The sequence below is a fragment of the Protopterus annectens genome, chromosome 7.part0, assembly GCF_019279795.1.
Source record: "Protopterus annectens isolate FY-2018-M chromosome 7.part0, PAN1.0, whole genome shotgun sequence".
NCBI classification, from domain to species: Eukaryota; Metazoa; Chordata; order Ceratodontiformes; family Protopteridae; genus Protopterus; species Protopterus annectens.
Window position 1 is genome coordinate 1982696803 of NC_056739.1, and position 18200 is coordinate 1982715002.

General features: G+C 40.0%; 1 protein-coding gene across 1 annotated transcript in view; it reads left to right on the forward strand.

Annotated features, from left to right (window-relative positions):
- LOC122807285 (cytosolic 10-formyltetrahydrofolate dehydrogenase) overlaps positions 1 to 18200 on the forward strand; it is a 586928-nt gene that overhangs the window by 396531 nt on the left and 172197 nt on the right. Inside the window, exon 17 of the mRNA XM_044078406.1 lies at positions 4898 to 4991. Coding sequence (XP_043934341.1) covers positions 4898 to 4991 — 94 coding nt within the window. The remainder of the gene's footprint in view (positions 1 to 4897; positions 4992 to 18200) is intronic.

An 18200-nucleotide genomic window follows, 5' to 3' on the forward strand; every position in this document is an offset into this window, starting at 1 on the left:
TAGCACCCATAGCCAGCCTTAGGTATAGGACAACTAGGCGGCTGCCTAGGGCGCCGCTGTAGCAGGGGCGATTTTCCAGTATTTAATTGGTGTAGGTAGACCAAAATGGGGGCACCAGATGGTGTGGTAGGGGGCACCGTGGAGCCCTTTTCCCTAGGGCACCAGTTGACCTAAGGCCGCTCCTGTTAGCACCAAATACATCAGGCAAAATCTGGTCATTCTGCAACGTTCTCACAACCCCTTATTCCTTCCCCAACCTCTTATTAGCACAACTCTGGACAAAGTCAAAAATAATGGGGGAACAAAAGGCATTTCACAGTGTTTTGCTTTTCCCCTCTCCTTCCTTATCACAACACAAGAATTCTGGAAAAAGCCAAAATAATGGACAACAAAGGCAGAGAAAGTTTAAATACTTGTAGAATTACAAAGGTCCCTCTTCTTAACACAAGAAATTTGGACAAAGCCCAAAATAGTGATGGGGACAAAGAACCACAAGTAGGAACAGATTTTAACTATTACTCTTATAAGTGTATTAAGTTACTAGAACATGATTTGTCTTAGCCTGCATTTTCTGAAGGATATAAGGAGTGAGACTCAAATGTATATAATTTTAGTGAATTCTATCATCAATCATTTGCCAGTAAACCACAAATTTTTGTGAGGAACAGATTAAAAATATGAGGCAAAAATCTGGACAGCTTAGAAGTATGCCTGCCACCCAAAAAAAAAAACCCACAAAACCTTACCTTTTGGACTTCTTGTAACTTGCTTCTGTTCCTCAATTGGCTGCTCAGCCTGATGACAAAAAAAAAAGAAAAACCTTCTCCCCGGACCCAAGAGGTTTCAGTTATCCTGAAAAGGTCAGTTTTAGACCATTTTAGATAACTACTTTGCCTTTAAAAGGACAGTTGAAAAAGCTAGTGGAAAGAAGGCTTCCCTCCACTTGTCCACTCCAATCCATAAACTCCAATCCGTTGTCTTGGCAAATATGTCTCAATGCTAGTAAAAATGCTTGCTGCACGTCTTTTTAAAGGCAAATCTCCACTGCAAGCTGCAAGCTGATGTGGAGTAATCAGGCCTTTTCTGAAAAAAAAAACTGATAGTGAGTCAGGAAGTACAAGGAGGGGAAAAAAAGAAAAACAATCACAAACCATGATACAAATGGTGGAGCTGGTCTGGGTGAAACCTGCCTGCTGAGTCCAATGGCTGTATCCCTGGGGGACCTGACCTGAGGTGAGAGATTGGGGGCCCCTCACAGTCGCAGGTTCCATGGGTGCCTAATGCCGTCTATGGCACCTTCACAACCACAAACTTATATGGATGTATAGGCAGCTAGATAGATCAATATATGTCAACTCTTTGTATGGTTAGAACAATAGGAGAACATATTTATGGCTCCCAAGTGTACATAAAAGTCTAGAATATTTAGGATATTTGCATGGAAGTGTTTGCATAGGTATTTTTATAGCCCAAGCAGACTTCAACATTTTTTTCCTCAGGTTAATGGCAAATATTGGATGTGTGATGGGGAAGAACAAGGTAACTGGAAATAAATGTTTTGCATGTGTAATGAGTTGTCAGACTTCAAAAATTCCCTATAGATTATTTTGTCAGAAATATTGGGAGAGCAAATGCAGTTAACTAAGGAAATTATTTTTGAGCTGGGATACAAGAAATGGATTGCCTGGACATAGTAATGCTTTGTTAAATTAAATTCTGGTGGATGCCAAAAAACCAATTACTAGAAAATGGAAATCATCTAAAGCAACTCTATTTGGAGTATTGAATATTGGGGTCTATATTAAAGTATCGAACGTTTAGAAAAGCGAACAATGATTTATCGACCCCATGTAAGCGAAAGCTTGCAAACTCGAACACTTAGAACAGTGATTTTTTTCCCTTGGAAAAAAATCGCTGTTCCAAAAAAAAAATACACTTAAAACATAACTTAAAGTGGGGGGCTTCACCCCCCACACCCCCCTACTTAAATATAGCAACTCCGAGATCACACTACAGTGATAAAAACAACAAAGTAATGGACGCGGCCAAGCGATTTCTTTCCCAGGGAAAGAATTTGCTTATATGCCGCTTCGTCATTTTGCCTTTTCAAGTTCGACCAAGACACATTCGAAAGAATGTGTCTTTGGTCATCTAATAGGATCCCGAATATTGTAAGTGAGATAAAAGAACTGGAAGTGAAATCTTTATAAAAGGATAGGAGCAAAGTACAGAGAAAAAAATGGAACTTGTTGGAATAATGCGTGCAGAATAATGTTTTAGAGGAGGAGTAAAATTTAAAGGAGGGCAGGAATTGAGTGATTTATGTAATGTTGGATTAATGATAGTTATAAAAAACGTACTGTATAATGTTTGTAAATAGGAATATGTTAATATGGTTTGTTTTATTGTATATAAATGCATGTTGCCTATTTTCTTAAGTGATAATTCAGTAAAGGTGTAACAGAACTCTATGTATGGTCACACAATATTGTGGAAGAGAGGTAATCCCCCAAAATAATTTACAGCATTCTTGGGAAATATCGTATTTCACTATAACACAAGCAAATAATGTCCAAGCTGTTAGGCATCTAGGGTACACAGGGAAGCCACTTATTTTTTTATATGCTGCATTGGTATCATCATTCATGAAGTCTACTATTTTTGTTTTTAGCTGCAGCCTAGGTCATGAGCAATATAGCCAAAATTTTAGTACAGCATGACAGTTTCCTTTTTTTGACTGTAGCCTGGGCTAGGAGCAGTAGAGCCATAGTTCAGTGCAGTGCACTTGGTTGTCCATACAGTCACATGTCAAAAATGCTTTCCAGGGCATCAGCATGTACAGTCAAATTGTTCACATTATGCTTCATCTTCTGTGATGAGGATTCCAAAAATAATATAGCTCTACAAGTTGGGAAAGTTTAGGATATCATACTCTTTGCCCCATTATATTTCTTTTTGTTAAGAGACAGCCTGCTTATGCACAGTATGGCTGACAGATTACTTGCCAACTAGCTAGCATAACTCAGGCAGGGAAGGACTCACATATGATGAATGGCACATTTGCATCTTCTAACAGCTTAATATGTTCTCTTTTGAAGTTGTAGCATGCTAGTAAAAAGGGGTAACTAAGAAGAAAGGGTGGGGTGATGTTTGGCAGAACCTAGTTGCCACTCCATACCTGACCACAAATGCAGTACCCCATTCACAGAGAGGTACCACAAGGCAGCAGTTCCATTCTCCCCAGAACAACTTGCAGCTGTTATAATTCTGTACTGACCTTCATGGCCTGCCACTGACCAAATGAAAAATGTGAGCAGAGGTATGTATATTTCAGCATTTGGTAACATATTCTTAATTGATACTTGGCTTTGAAAGTGAGAAGATGACTGTACTAGGCACTATTTGCATTCACAGACCGCAGAATATGTGTTTCTTGACCTCATGTCCTTGAAGTTGGATTTTGAGGAGGGAAAGTATTTTGCCCACTTACTCCTCCCAACACTAGTAAGTGTTCAGCTTTTACCACTATTCTCTTGTTAGTATCTATGATCTGACAAATGTGACGGTCTATGGCATTCTTTACAACCCCAGAAGGAAGATGTGAATATTCCATTTATTGGAGCTGCCCTTTTCAACCCCAGAAGGAAGCTGTGAATATTCCATTTATTGAGCTGCTCTTTGTTTGGGTAGATTAATGCCAAGCAGAAAGTACCTAAATATATGAAGACTTAGCTCATTCATGAACATTACTGTTCCAGGAATCCTCAAAGTCAAGATCCAGAATGGCTCTAGAAGCAGAAACATCAGAAGAGACCTTTTGATGAGCAACATGTCAGCAATGCTTAGTTAGTTAGGACTCCCACAACCCACATAGAATACCCCCAGTCATCATATATTTGAAAAGCCATCTTCTTTAATGGTCTTCTGGACCACCTACAGATACCATAGTCGGGGAAAACTGTATTCACCCTGTACTAAACTGAAAAAAAAATAATAACAGTTTACTATCAATAGTTCGTTTCCATCTTTCCAGACAACACTTGCAGGTTAATCACTTCCAGAACACAGAGGTCTTACCTTCACAGAAAGCCTTTGATTCTTGTAGAATAGTGTAGTGGGGAATGCACTAGAAGACGTTACTCAGGAATTTTACTCCCACTTTTTTCTCATTCTCCACAAGATGATGAAATCAGGCTTGGATCTTAATGTTCTAAGTAAGCAGAAATGCTCAACAGGGTGGGCATTATCAGGAAAGTAATGGACCACGTATGGGGTGTTGTGAGGCTCAGCACTGCAGATGGACAGCCTCACTACCCCTGGAACATCTGTTATTTTCCCTGATTTCACTTAGATAGTGGACTGTCTGTTAAATTGTTTTCCGTTTATTTTTAGTAGTATATACATTTTTATATATTTTTAATGTAAAACCGTTCCTCTGCCTCATGTTTCAAACTTGCTATTGCATATGTAATTGTTGTTGTTGGAAGTATTTTACATTGTAACCATAAGTTATATAAGTATTTAATGTTGAGACACACACACACACACACACACACACACACACACACACACACACACACAATTGAAGTGGCACAGACAGACTCACGCATATAGACAAAAACACAGATGCACACAATGCTGTCACTCACACATACACACACACACAAAGCTGCAGAGACACAGACATGCTGACAGACTGACTCACGCAAATATGCTCAGAAACACACACACACACACACACACACACACACACACACACACACACACACACACACACACGTACCCAGCAATCAAGTAGCAGTTTGGCACTGAAGCTTCACATTTAAGGAATTTAAAGCACTGTTGATGCTATGCAGGTCACAGTTTGCCTAATATCTTATCTTTTACATTTTCTCAGGTTCTTTGGTTGGCCAGAGACTGTCTGATCATCCCGATGTCCGAAAAGTTGGATTCACTGGCTCTACTCCAATTGGCAAACATATCATGAAGAGGTAGGCAATCTGTTCATCTGGGAATAATTGAGAAGGGAGGAGGCTGGCAGATTTGCAATTTTGTGGAAAGTAGTTATTCAAATAGCAGAGGCTTGGAGTTGTACACAACATGACTGCAGTATTAATTAAAGGTAGCACCCACAGGCCAGGTTTTGGAAAAAAAAACATATCATTAGAATCAGGTATCTGGGACTGCATTTTCTGTTTTCAATGAGCATGATCATTCATTGTTAGTGTATCTTCATAGACAGAACCACCAGTTGGCAGATTCTAGGAAGGCTTTTGGTTCCCTTTTGAAATGTCAGCACTTGTAATGCCGAGTTCTGACACATCGGAAAAAAATGACCGGAACTGCTGGAGAAGAGCAAATATTGAACATTGCACTTCTCCTCTAAACTTTTTTTGTAGAAGGCAAGCTCCCCTGCACCCCCCCCCCCAAAAAAAAAAAACACACCAACACCAAACTCTTGTGCTTCTAGACATTAGAAACTGCCAATCTGGCATTAGGTTTCACACTAAACTTAAAAGATTTAAAAAAAAGAGGCACTTGTTTCTCCCACACCTGCTTCACTACATATCCCCTTCGGAGCTTGTGAATCTCCATCTACCTCCCTTTATCCTTACCTTCTTACCCTTTCCAACTTTGATTTCTTAAGTTTAATTTGCAACTTGTCATTTTCTGAAATTATGTTAATATTGTATTTTGAAATATTTTGAACAGGATTGCAACTTATTAGTTAATACTGTGTAATGTACTGTGGCACTAATAATGTTTAACATCTGTTTCTTTCTGCTCATTAAATAGTTGTTACCTAGCTGCTCTCATTTTCTGTTGTTGCTTGCATTCATATCTGATTTTATCTGTTTTTAATTAGATTGGTCTGTTGCTGGACTGGATTGTTTGAGATCAGTCCACTACCCAGGTTAACAAACAAGCAACAAATAAATAAATAAGAAATAAATAAAAATAAATACCTAACACTGTAAATAAATAAATAAATAAATACCAATATATATATATATATATATATATATATATAGATATATGTATATATATATATATATATATATATATATATATATATATATACTTGTTTCCCGCCTTTCTAAGCTAGTATAGTCCAGTTTTCATGTTCGGAATTCAGGGCTGTGTTACAAATCTCTGTGTTTGCCCATACCTTACTTGGATAGAAGTAGGTTCTCTGTTCACCTGTGAGAGAGGGGAGCTTTGAGCAGCCTATCTGTCCCTGCAGGAGTGGTTTCAGCCCAGAAATTAGTAGTTTATTGGCTATTTTGGGCTAATTTCTATCTCTTTCATTTCCCTGCTATAAATATCGTATTTGCCCAGTTTTGCGTGCCGGGCAGTGCCGGTTAGCCAGGGTGAAACTATTCCCGGCTCCACAAAGTCTCCTCTTTAATTTTTCCCTTGGAACTAGACAAACTTTCAACTTAAGCACTCAATCCATTCATTTCTCAGCCTGGCACTTACTCAAAACATATAGCAAGCACTTATAAACCCTAGCACTAGACCCTCCTGTACTGTACAGAAGGGCAAGGCTCTCTATTCAACCTTACCAGCCATCCAGTAAAACAGTTCACTGTACCTATCCAGGCATGTCCAAAGGGCAGTTTCAGGTGTACTCTCCAGTCCAACTGGTGAATCAGGGCATTTTGAGACAATGTTACAACTGCCTCATGTACACAGACAACCCCCTCCTCCTACCACCAAACACTAATACATGCGAGAGATGCAATTATACAGCCAAACTGGAGGCTAAGCTCTCTCAACCCAAGACTGGATCAGACAGTCAAGAGGAGAAGGGAAATACTTGCATCACACCACCAGTCTAACATAAATCCATTAAAGCAGCACTGGAAAAAAACACACATAAATACATGAAAACATACTCGGAGGCTCTAAATAAAAATCTGCAAAACCAACAGAGACCTCCAAAGCAAACATCCAAGCAACCTCCACCCCCAACACAAACCATGAAACACATGCTCCACAAAACCAGTGTGCCATGTAATCACAGCCCTTAAGGCAAAATAACACACCCAACATACTAGTAATAGGTGACTCTATAGTCAGGCACACTGACGTCCCACTCACTAGGCCGAATAAGGAGAAGGTTACTGTTAGCAACCTGTCGGGCTCCAGGATCCGCCACATAACACAAACACTCAGGTCACTCCAGAACAAGGACAAATATGACTTTTGTCATTGTCCATGTTGGTGTGAATGACCTGAGCCGTACCTCTCTGGACTACATGAAAAGAGACATGGAAGAGCTCTCTGATCACGTAGCCCAGGCCGGTATGACCCTGACCCCGAGTAACATCCTGCCCTCACCAAGAATGATACCACGGTATAAAGAAAAAAGCCTTGATTTAAACAATTGACTAAGTTTCTGGTGTCATTCAAAGGGGATCCAGTGTCTGTCCGCCTGGGATGACATGCTCGACAAGCCACGCTGCTTCGCTAGAGACGGCTTGCACCTGTCACCCTTAGGCTTTCGAATACCGGCCAAGGCTCTTGCCATCCCCATAGTGCCTTTTTTTAAGCAAAGCTCAAAAGACAAACCCACCGCCATAAATAGCACAAGTAACAAAAAACTGAGGGCAATGGTACTCAGTGCCAGAAGTCTGAACCTCAAAATGTACGCACTCGAGGCACTCCTCAGTATGGAGAAAATCGATATATGTGCAGTAACAGAAAACTGGTTTAAGGCTCCACAGATCACCCCAGCACTAACAGGCTACAACTCATACCATACATTTCGGCCACAGAACCCAAACCGAAATACAAAAGGCGGGGGCGTATCCATATTCATCAAGGATACCCACACCTCCAGGTTAGTGGCACAGCACAGTGCTTCAGAGATCATCCACGTGCAACTAACAATGGGCAAAACTACAATTCAAACTTTAGCTTGCTACAGATCACCCACCATGTCCCAGGACCCCCATTCCGTGTTTCTGGAAACACTGAGAAACATAAAGGTCCTACCAAATGCCTAATATTGGGTGATTTCAATTACCCAAACATTAACTGGGAGAACTACTCAAGTACTAACTCCCTTGCCCAACATTTCCTAGAATTTATCAACTCAAACGCCCTGGTTCAACTGGTCAAAACTCCCACCAGAGGTGACAACATATTGGACCTGGTCATCACCAACATGGGCGACCAGTGCTCCACACCAGAGATCAACCCCTCGCTGGTTAGATCTGACCATAAACAAATCACTTTGGACATCTACATTCCGCCCCCACCCCCAAACAAGAAAACCACCGTGAAAAACTTTTCAAAAGCAAACTTCACATTACTTAAGACCGAGGTGGAAAGTTTCAAAGCCCCCATGCTGAAGGATAACGCTGTCAAAGCTGCAAAATCCTTTACTAATGCATTCTATGGGCACCTACAAGAATGCATGGATCATGCCATCGTAAGCAAAACCAAGACTCATTCCTCCAAGAAAAGGAAAACAGTCTGGTGGACTCCTGCCATAAACAAGCTATACAGTAGAAGAAGGAAACTAGTACAGAAAAGAGTAAAATCCCAAGAAAGGAAGACATTCCTGATCAGTATCAGCAAGAAACTAAGATCCCTCATAAAATCATCCAAGGCGAGCTTTGAAAGAAAAATTGCCAAAGACTCCAAAGATAACCACAAGGCATTCTTTAGCTATGTCAAGAATCTAAGTGGCAGTGCTCAGATCTGCTCGGAGTTAGTGCAGAATGGCTCAAAATACATTGAACCAACCAATATCGCCAACATCCTGGCAGACAGTTTCAGCGCAAACTTCACCCCCCTCTCACTCCCAAAAGGGCCCATAACCATACCAGAAGAATGTAGAGTCCCTGAAATCACAGATACTCAGGTTAAAACAGACCTCTCTAAAGCCAAAAACACAGCATCAGTGGGACCAGGCAGTGTCCCAGGCTGCGTCCTACACGAGCTCAAAGATGAACTAACCCCTCACCTAAACACACTCTTCAAACTCAGCCTCTCCACAGGCTACATACCCATAGATTGGCACACAGCAACGGTTATTCCGCTCCACAAAGGTGGAGCCACAAGAGACGCCGGGAACTATCGCCTTATAAGCCTGACTAGCTTGATCTGCAAGGCAAGGGAGCGTATCATCATGGAACTCATTAACAGAGACATTGGGAACCTCCTAACACTGGACCCTACCCAGTTCAGCTTTGTTAAGGGCAGATCATGCCTCCTAAACCTGGTGGACTTCTTTGGGACAGTTACCAAGGCTATAGACGAGGTAAAGGTGGTACACACAGCCTACCTAGACCTCGCAAAGGCCTTCGCCACCATTTTCCATTCTGGTATTATAGACAAGCTCACCAGCCTGAACATAAACCCCTACGTCACAAGATGGGTTGCCAACTGGCTCATGGACAGAACCCACATGGTGAGAGTTGCGGGAGCTAGGTCCGAATCTAAACTGGTTACAACTGGTGCTCCCCAGGGCTCAGTCCTAGGACCCCTCCTGTTCGGCATATACTTCTCTGAGGAACAGGCAAGCACAGGAGGACTATAGCAGACCAAGTTCTTAGACGACTGCAAACTAGGGACTATAATTGACTCTCTGGCTAACACAGACATCCTCCAAAAGGGTCTAACTGAGACGGATACCTGCTGTCAAAATCATGGCCTCAAGTTAAATACCAAAAAGTGCATAGTCATCCCCTTTGGAAAAAGCAAAGTACCCACAAACTACCACATAGGAGGTAGTCCCCTAAATACGGAAGACGTAATAAGGGATCTGGGGACCCAAGTAGCTAGTAATCTCACCTTTGATAATCACATTGCCAAATTGGTTAGAAAATCCTTCTACATGGCCCACCTAATCACAAAAGGGTTCGCATCCAGATCAAAAGAGGTCATTGTGCCCCTCTACTCATCACTCATCAGACCCATCATAGAGTACAACGCCCCATTTGGGATGTACCTTACAAGACACCTGCAACAGCTGGAAAGACCACAGAAGTACCTCACCAAGAGGATCACTGGCCTCAAACAGATGCCCTATGCAGCTCGACTGAAGAAATTACAGCTGTACTCGGTTGCATGCCGCCTACTTAGAGGTGATCTCTGCCTGACATACAAGGCCATGTCCAACCCAGAATTGATGGACATGCTCCACCTAAAGAAAACCTTATCCCCGCGAGCCACACACTCTAGGGATCTAAACCTCACCACAACAATAAATAGGACGTGCTGGAGGGATAGATTCCTATCCCAGAGACTTCCCATGCTTTGGAACAAGATCCCAATCTGCATTAGGCAGAGCTCCTCACTAACACTCTTCAACCTTGACTGATGGATGGGAAACAAAAAGTTTACCCTGGGGATCAATTCAGTAGTTCTGCTGGACAGAGGCACAGGGAACTAATCTAAGGGGGCAGCGAAAGCCAGCACATTCTGGCTAGGGTTATAAATGCCTTTGGGAAGATAGCCTAGTACCTACCTATGAACCTAACTCCATGGCCATACTAATGTGAAGATGTTAGTATTTTCATCTTGGCCATCCATTCATTCTTCTGCTAAGGCTTGCTGTTCTCAGGTACTGGATTTGTCTTTCTAACATTACATCATTGATTTAACTTCTGTTGTTGGCTAGCTTTGATGTCTATTTTGTCCTTGTTTGAACTAAGAAATTTGATTTGGCCTCTGTTGTTGCTTAGATTAACGGACAGTTAGCTAATAGCCTGTTTCTGTTATTTTTAATGTATACCTTGATAACTTCTGTGTTTTCTAGTTATAACATTTTCATGTCTGTAAATTCATGCAGTATGCAGTTTTGGTATCTCTTCAGTAAAGTGTTGGGCCCATTGGTCACCATCGATCACCCCAATGGCTTTTGGACAGCAGTCTTATTTTCAACATTTTCTGTTATACATTAGACAAAACATACCTTAGTTCTCAGGTATAATCAGTATTAGGTTGTCTGTATTTTTTTCTTCCTCAGAATTCACATCTCCAGTCTGTTTTGTTTACAAAAAGACAACCTAGTGGGAGTGCATTATAATATTGTTTGTTTAATTTTGTGAGTAGTTTCCACAAAGGTGTTAGAATTTACAGAGTGTTTTTCCATAGCTGTTTTTGTTTTTTGGCAGTTTTTGTTGTAGGCTGTATATGTACTTTTCTTATGTGCACATAAGAAGAATGTGTGTTGGACACCAGGTAAACAAATAGTTTGTTATAAAAATATCAGCAGCATTATTGTATGCAATACTTACATATAGTACTTTTTTATTACATGTAATACTGTCATTCGCTGTGGGTCTTAGTTCATGGAGATTTCTGAAGTAGACCCAAACAGTGTAATCATATAATTGGCATGTTTTGTAAAGTAGCAACAAAAAAAAAAACACCTCAGCATCATCTTGGCAGGGTTGATGTCTTCTGAGACCTAGTGTGCTGAGTAAAGCTGTGCATTCACTGTCTGTGCACCTGGTCCTCTTCTTCCTCTCAGTGTTTATCTGTCCCTACACTCACTGGGATAGTAGTATTCATGTGAAGTATTCCTAAACCACAGCATGTTGATTGTAGCTGGCTACTGACGCAGAATCTTAATAAATGGTACTGATACTGCCTTGGAGGTACACAACAAAATCCTAATTACTGGAAATGTAAATAGTTTAATTTGGCTACACCCAACAATTGAAAGTCAAAAGAGAGAGGATAACTTCAATAAATGGACTGGGGTAGGACAGCAAACAAAAGATAAATAGGTCAGTTGGGTCACTTGCAGGCCAGCATTGCACATGATGAAAAAGTTGGGCTCACCACTGCAAAAATAGGGTACTGCTCATGTTTAGAATATATTTTCACCTTCAACTAGCACCAAGTAAAGCCTCACTGTGGTGCTCATGACTGTTCCTCTTTTTGGTCTCTGCATCACTCTGCCACCTTACAGGTTTGATAACTTTCTTTCTAGTTTGATAAGAACTGCCTGAGTGAGTGCACAGTCGGAGACAATATCTCTTAAGTAAGTCTTCTAACTACAGGTACAATGTCTGTCTCATATTATTCTTCCCTGCCCTTAAAGGCTTTCCGTATGCAAATTCTAATGGCACAGTCCCCACACTTCCCACATGTCTATGTTCTAGTATCAGTGCTGGTCTCTTTCATACCTCATGGCTGTATCTAGTGGTCAATGCAAAATTGTGCAAGATACCAACAGTACCCCCCCAAACAAAATGGCAAATTCATCTAGTATCATGAAATAAGTCTGTATCATTTTCTACTGTCTTGGCTTATAACAACCCTTCAGTGGTATTATTTCAGTGCATTGCATTCTCTGTTATACCAACCCACAAAACTGCTGAGAATGCATTTAACTAACTTTGGGAGAGAGAGAGAAATATATGTTACCGTACATCATATGAACCTGTGTGCCTATTAAATCAGTAAAAGTAAAATCAGTGTGACATGACATTTAGAGAGAGGGAGCTGCATTTGGCATATCAGATAGCCAGCTAAGGATTCACTGTAACTGAGTCAAGTTCCATTAAGCATAAGATAGATGTTGACTCCCCGCATTTCTGATAAACCATGGAAGGATTCTTTATCTATGTAGTTACTTATCATAATTTAGGAATCAGCTGTTGTTGTTGTTGTTTTAATTCATATACTCCAAACAGAATGTATATTATTACATTGTGTTCTGTATGTTTGTCAAATTAGATACTAGCCTAGTGAGGTACCATGACAGTTTATACAATGCAGTGTTTACAAGTCTCTGTGACAGTCATTAACTGTGTTTGAGATGTGGAGGGAGTTCTCAATTTGCTGAGTTTAAAAAACAACTGTGGTATCCCATGTAACCTACTAAAGTTCCATTGCGTGCGGGAGGAGAAAAGATGTTAAAATAAAAATGATTTTATGGGGAAATAGTAGATGCCCCCAAAATGAGTTAGCATATATAAAGCAGTGAGACAAACAAGGGAGCAGTCTGACATGTACGAGGCTTGCCTGGCTTGGGACTTTAACAAGCAGCACTTCCACTGGCAGTCAAAATGCATAAAATAAATACTTCCAGTCTTAGAGTCACTTGCTCTAGTGTTAGTGCATTTCTTTCCTCAAGAAAACTCTCTAGACTCCACTGGAAGTGGGAAGCATGGAAACCCATCTGGTTTCCCCGTGAACCCTTCACTGACTTCTGTCATATTGTCAGTGAACATGTTGCTTGCCTCTGCTGCCATTAGGTACCTGTGATCTACAGAGAGTTTTCTAAAAGGGACCCAAACCCAAATCTTGCTTCTTCCTTATCCTCCCTGCTGTCACTACCAACACTCAGACAGTCCTCAGGTTTCCCACCTTGCCTTCAATCCCTAGTGCAACTAGCAGTCTTTCTCATGCCCACTGGTGGCATTCACATGGGCACTGCTAGCGGTACCATCAAGCTAGGTTACAATGCACTATTACTTAAAGGTAAATGAGAATGAATATGAGTAGTGGAAGGATAAATGGAGGAATGCAGAGACAGAAGGGAAAGGACTGGTCTAAGGGGGTTGACCAAAACATTTGCATTTTATTACATCATGGAATTCAGACAGCACAACACAAATACTGGAAGGCCCTTTATGTCATGGCAAGTGAACATTTAGTGCCATGCAATGCAACATTTATGTATTTATTATTTCTGCAAAAGAGTGTAGGGTGTGATGAATCATTTCAGTAGACGTGCAAGGGGGAAGTTCAGGAAGAATAGTTTATAAAGGATAATGCCAAAGAGCAAGATTTCTCTAAGAATTGCACTAGTAAATCCACATGTCGCAAAAATGGGTAACTGCAGATGTTCATTTATAAAATAAATGCAAAAAGCTTTACAAGTTTATTTCATGCATGAGTTTGTGTACATATTAGCATAAGAGCCTCACAAAATTATCTGAACTGGACATATTGGACTAAATAGCTTGAGAATATATTGCTAGCTTTCATATTACAGAGCCCCTTTGTAGCACAGGCAGCTAAGTTCTCATTAGAACCTCCAAAAGTATTAACAATTCTCTTGCCCAGACCACACATGGATCTGCTCCTTCCTTTATTCTCTCCCGATTCTATGTAATCAAACACAGGAGAGTAATAACAGAAATGTCTAATGTCTATCTATAAGCACAGAAAATTTCTTTATGTTCTGAGGAAGCTTCCTGGCCACAATAAAGATATCTTGGTCTGAGAATGCAGCTCTCCCGATAATCCCTGAGCCAGTTAGCCATTATTTTGGTAAATAATTTGAATAGTCATTCAAAAATGAACTCAGACTTTAAAATTAGCAGACCTTTGTTGGTATCTTCTCACTGTGTATGACAGCTGATTCCCATTAGGAGCCTTGCTTTCAGAAGACTAACCTTTATGTTTTACATTCTTTTGATTAGTCCTCCAATTTCTCCTGTTTGTATTAGAGCCTTCATTTATTTCATCTGTTCCAAATTCATGTATGGTTAACATCACATTTCCCAAAACTGCTTATTAGTCACTTCAGTGTATCCCCCTTTTTTCCTATATTGGACGTCTGTGTTAGTTACTGTAAGATTCCCTAAAAACCTCTGCCACTCATGAGGTAAGTACACCACCTCTCCTTTTTGCCTTCACTCTCTTTCTCTTCCACCCTCCCCAATGCAACCCTTATTGCTCTAACCATTGGATGTTATAGGTCAATAAATGGTTGGTCATGTGCCATCACTAATAATTTATCTGTTTCAGAGTCCTTCTTAGTCACAGTATCATCGCATTTCAAGTTCTTTAGCTCTTAACTTATTAACTCGGTCTCCTCCATTATTGTTTTCATTGTGAGTATCAAACTGATGAACATCCCCCATATCTGATAAACATTTTTGAACTGAAACTGCCATGCCTTCTTTTGTCTTGGTAATTCTGAAGAACCCCCTTATCCAGCACGGGCATAACAATTTTTTTCATCTTCTCCTACCTGATATTCATTGGGGCGTCTCTAGGAAAGTTTGAATCATCTTCCTTTAATACATTAATATCTTTCAATTGCCTTTTCTCAGCTAAGAAATTAATACTAATTCACCAGCTAAAGATCCCTCTGTTGTTCATGAGTCACCCTGAAGTGAACTAGAGTCTGATCTACGTAACACAGCAATAGACAGACTGTCACATTTATATTGTGATGCTCCTAATTGGCTTGTACATAAAATAAAATGGAAAAAAAGTCCAGCATTAGGACTTCCTTATGGACAAATTGTAAGTAAATTATCCTTTACATTTATGAGTTGTTGACTTATATCCAGTAAATTAAAATTAACTTGTGTGTTCCTTAAAGCTGTTAAAATCTTTCTACCGAACAGTCTATTTACTGGAAATCTATTTAACCAGCAGTTTGTTATCCTTTTCAAGCCTCCTCCCCCCCACAGTGATATTCCATTGTCAATATTTATTGACTCAGGCAATTGAAAAATTATGGGCTGCCCTTACTAGTGCATTTATGGTTCCCCTGAGGTGTCAGCTTTTATTCTTCTAACAGGAAGAATGCTACATAAATTCAAATATTTTTGGCTATTGCCTTGAAGCCAAAATCTCTCGTAATCAGCATTATTGACTCCAGCATGGCTTCTGTCATACTCTGTGGTCAAGCAGGAGGTATTCAATAACTTCCTCTTTCTTAGCTTCACTCCCTCCACCACTTCATTGAGTTGCTTGGTATAATTTACATTATTGGTCATCTAACTGGAGAGGCAAATCTCCTACATTCTGGATTACTAAAGAAATGTAATTTGCACCCATCTTATCAGTTGTAGCTCTTCCCAGCAATGCGGTTTCTTCCAGCCACAGCATAAAAAGAAAGAATGACAAAACAAAGGAAATCTCCACTTACCTTTCCTGTTTTCTTCTTTCATAACCCAGTTTGCTGTGCAGCCTCCACTACTTCACCTGTGTTCTTTTCCTTAATCCAGTATGCTGTTATTTTATCCATTTGTTAACCAGGTAAGCCAACTGGCCACAAGTATCCTTTTCAGTGGTCATCCAGGAACACTGTTCAATTAACTGACTTCCTTAGTGCCACATAGTTGGCAAATGGAGGTGGAAAGAATTAAAACTCTGTCCCCTTGACTACAGGAGGCAGCACTTTAACAGCTCTGAGCTGCCAGACTAGCTAGTGAGTAACTGGATAGTGAAAACCTGCAATGATCTTATGGTTAGGACCCACTGAGGTTACCCTTCTCACTTTCACTGTCAGATTAATTACCTCAGCAAGCTCTAGCTGTACTCTCTATTTGTTTCTCTGAAGCCTAATGGGATGGAATATTTCATATCTTAAAATATTGTGCCTTAAGGGCTTGAACCTACACCATGTGGCCCACAGCAGTTTTACATGTTTTGGGTGCAGTTATCAACTCAGACATACGCATAGTGAAGTGCTCCAAAAATTCCCATTGATGAATTTTCCTACTTTTCTTATTTATCATTGTATTCCACAGGTTATTCGAGTGCTTGACTTAATAGCCAGAATTATATTAGTCCTCTTTCTCTGTCCACCAATATACAAACTCTGCCAGTCCCTTTATAGATTCCACAGTACTAGTCTCCTGAAACTAGTTAGTCCATACATTACAGTTAATTTCAGCTAGTGCATACAACTTTAATGTGCTATCAGGTGACTCAGACACATACTTACTTAAGGCCAGTACTCCCCTTTTAGTGGTCACATGGGACATCAAAGTACTTACTTATTTAATGATAATATCCTATTACAGGTGAAGATGATCACTTTAGGATTTTAAATATTCTTAAACTGCAGGAGAAAGAAATGCCCAGTTTGCTGCCAGCCACGTTCATCTGCTCTGTGCTGCACTAGAATCTCAAGGCCTTGGTCTGGTGAAAATAAAAGATGATTGCTGACATCTTGTGTTGGCATCAGTATTGCTAGTACAGCATCTTCATTCTTATGCATTTATTCCTTGCTGCTTTGATGATCCCCTTTTATTTGTTTTCTCCTGGTACAAATAAATCCTGCTCTGTATTTATTTTGTCATTCTTATACTGGATGTATATATTTTAGCATTCTTATACTGGGCAGTTGCATTAGTCTGGAGACAGTTCAGAATTGTTTATTTGTCCTGAATTCTCATTGAACTAATAATAATGGTTATGGGAGGTGCTGCCAAATTTGTAGGATTTTTCCTTATCAGTTGACATGCCATTTAACATTAGTTGAGGCTGTACCTAGTGTCTACAGCTCCTCCCCCTCAAAGCAGTGTTGAAATTAATTCTGTTATTGAATCATAGGCTAACTTAGAGTAATTCATAATGCCAATTATCTGTTTTCCTTTTTTAAAAGAAGATTTTATTAATTTAACATATTACACAGAAAGGAAGAAATTCAACATAACATACTGCTATATAGTGTTAGGAATATACTGAATCATCAAGGTAATCTTATACAATTAACACACTAAGAGTCTTGGTATTTCAGTAACAACATTTCCAGGCTATTCCAACCACTAAAAGTCTTAATATGATTTATAGATATTGTTCTGATTTCTTCTTTTTCAGTTTTACATAGTATTGCTGTTAAATTTGTAATAACTTATCTAGCTACTGCTAGAAGACTCCAGAGCATTTTTTGTTGTTTGGCTTTTACAGGTAAAGGAAGTAGAAAATTCACTAGTATTATTAATTTAGTTAAAGAACAGTTATCAGACCATAACCCCTTAAAAACATACTTATTTTTTCCCAGTATACATTAAATGTTTTGCAATCCATAAGCATGTGTATCCAATCAGCTTTTACATGTTTACTACATCTCCAACAGACTGAAGAAATCATTTTACTAAAAATATTTTATAGGAAGTAACAAACATTCTGGGTATATAGTACCACATAAATCTTTCCAGTATAAATTTGAAGAAGTTTGACTAACTGATTTAAGTAACCAAGTTTTATTCTTCCTGTGATGACCGTGCCCTGGCCCAGCAATCAAGGAGCCTCAATCCTCACCACTAACACCAGTGAGGGGCGTCCATATAGGGGAGGATAACAAATACACACACAGTAAAGTACAATTTCCCTTAAGAACACACAGAGATAACAGTCAGTCTGGGGCTAGTTTCTCCCTTTCTCTCCAGATCCGTAATAAGACTCCCCACTGACACAGCTGTAGAGTCCAGATCTCAGCCTAGTGGGCAAGCTAAAACCTTCAGCACCCTCTCGGT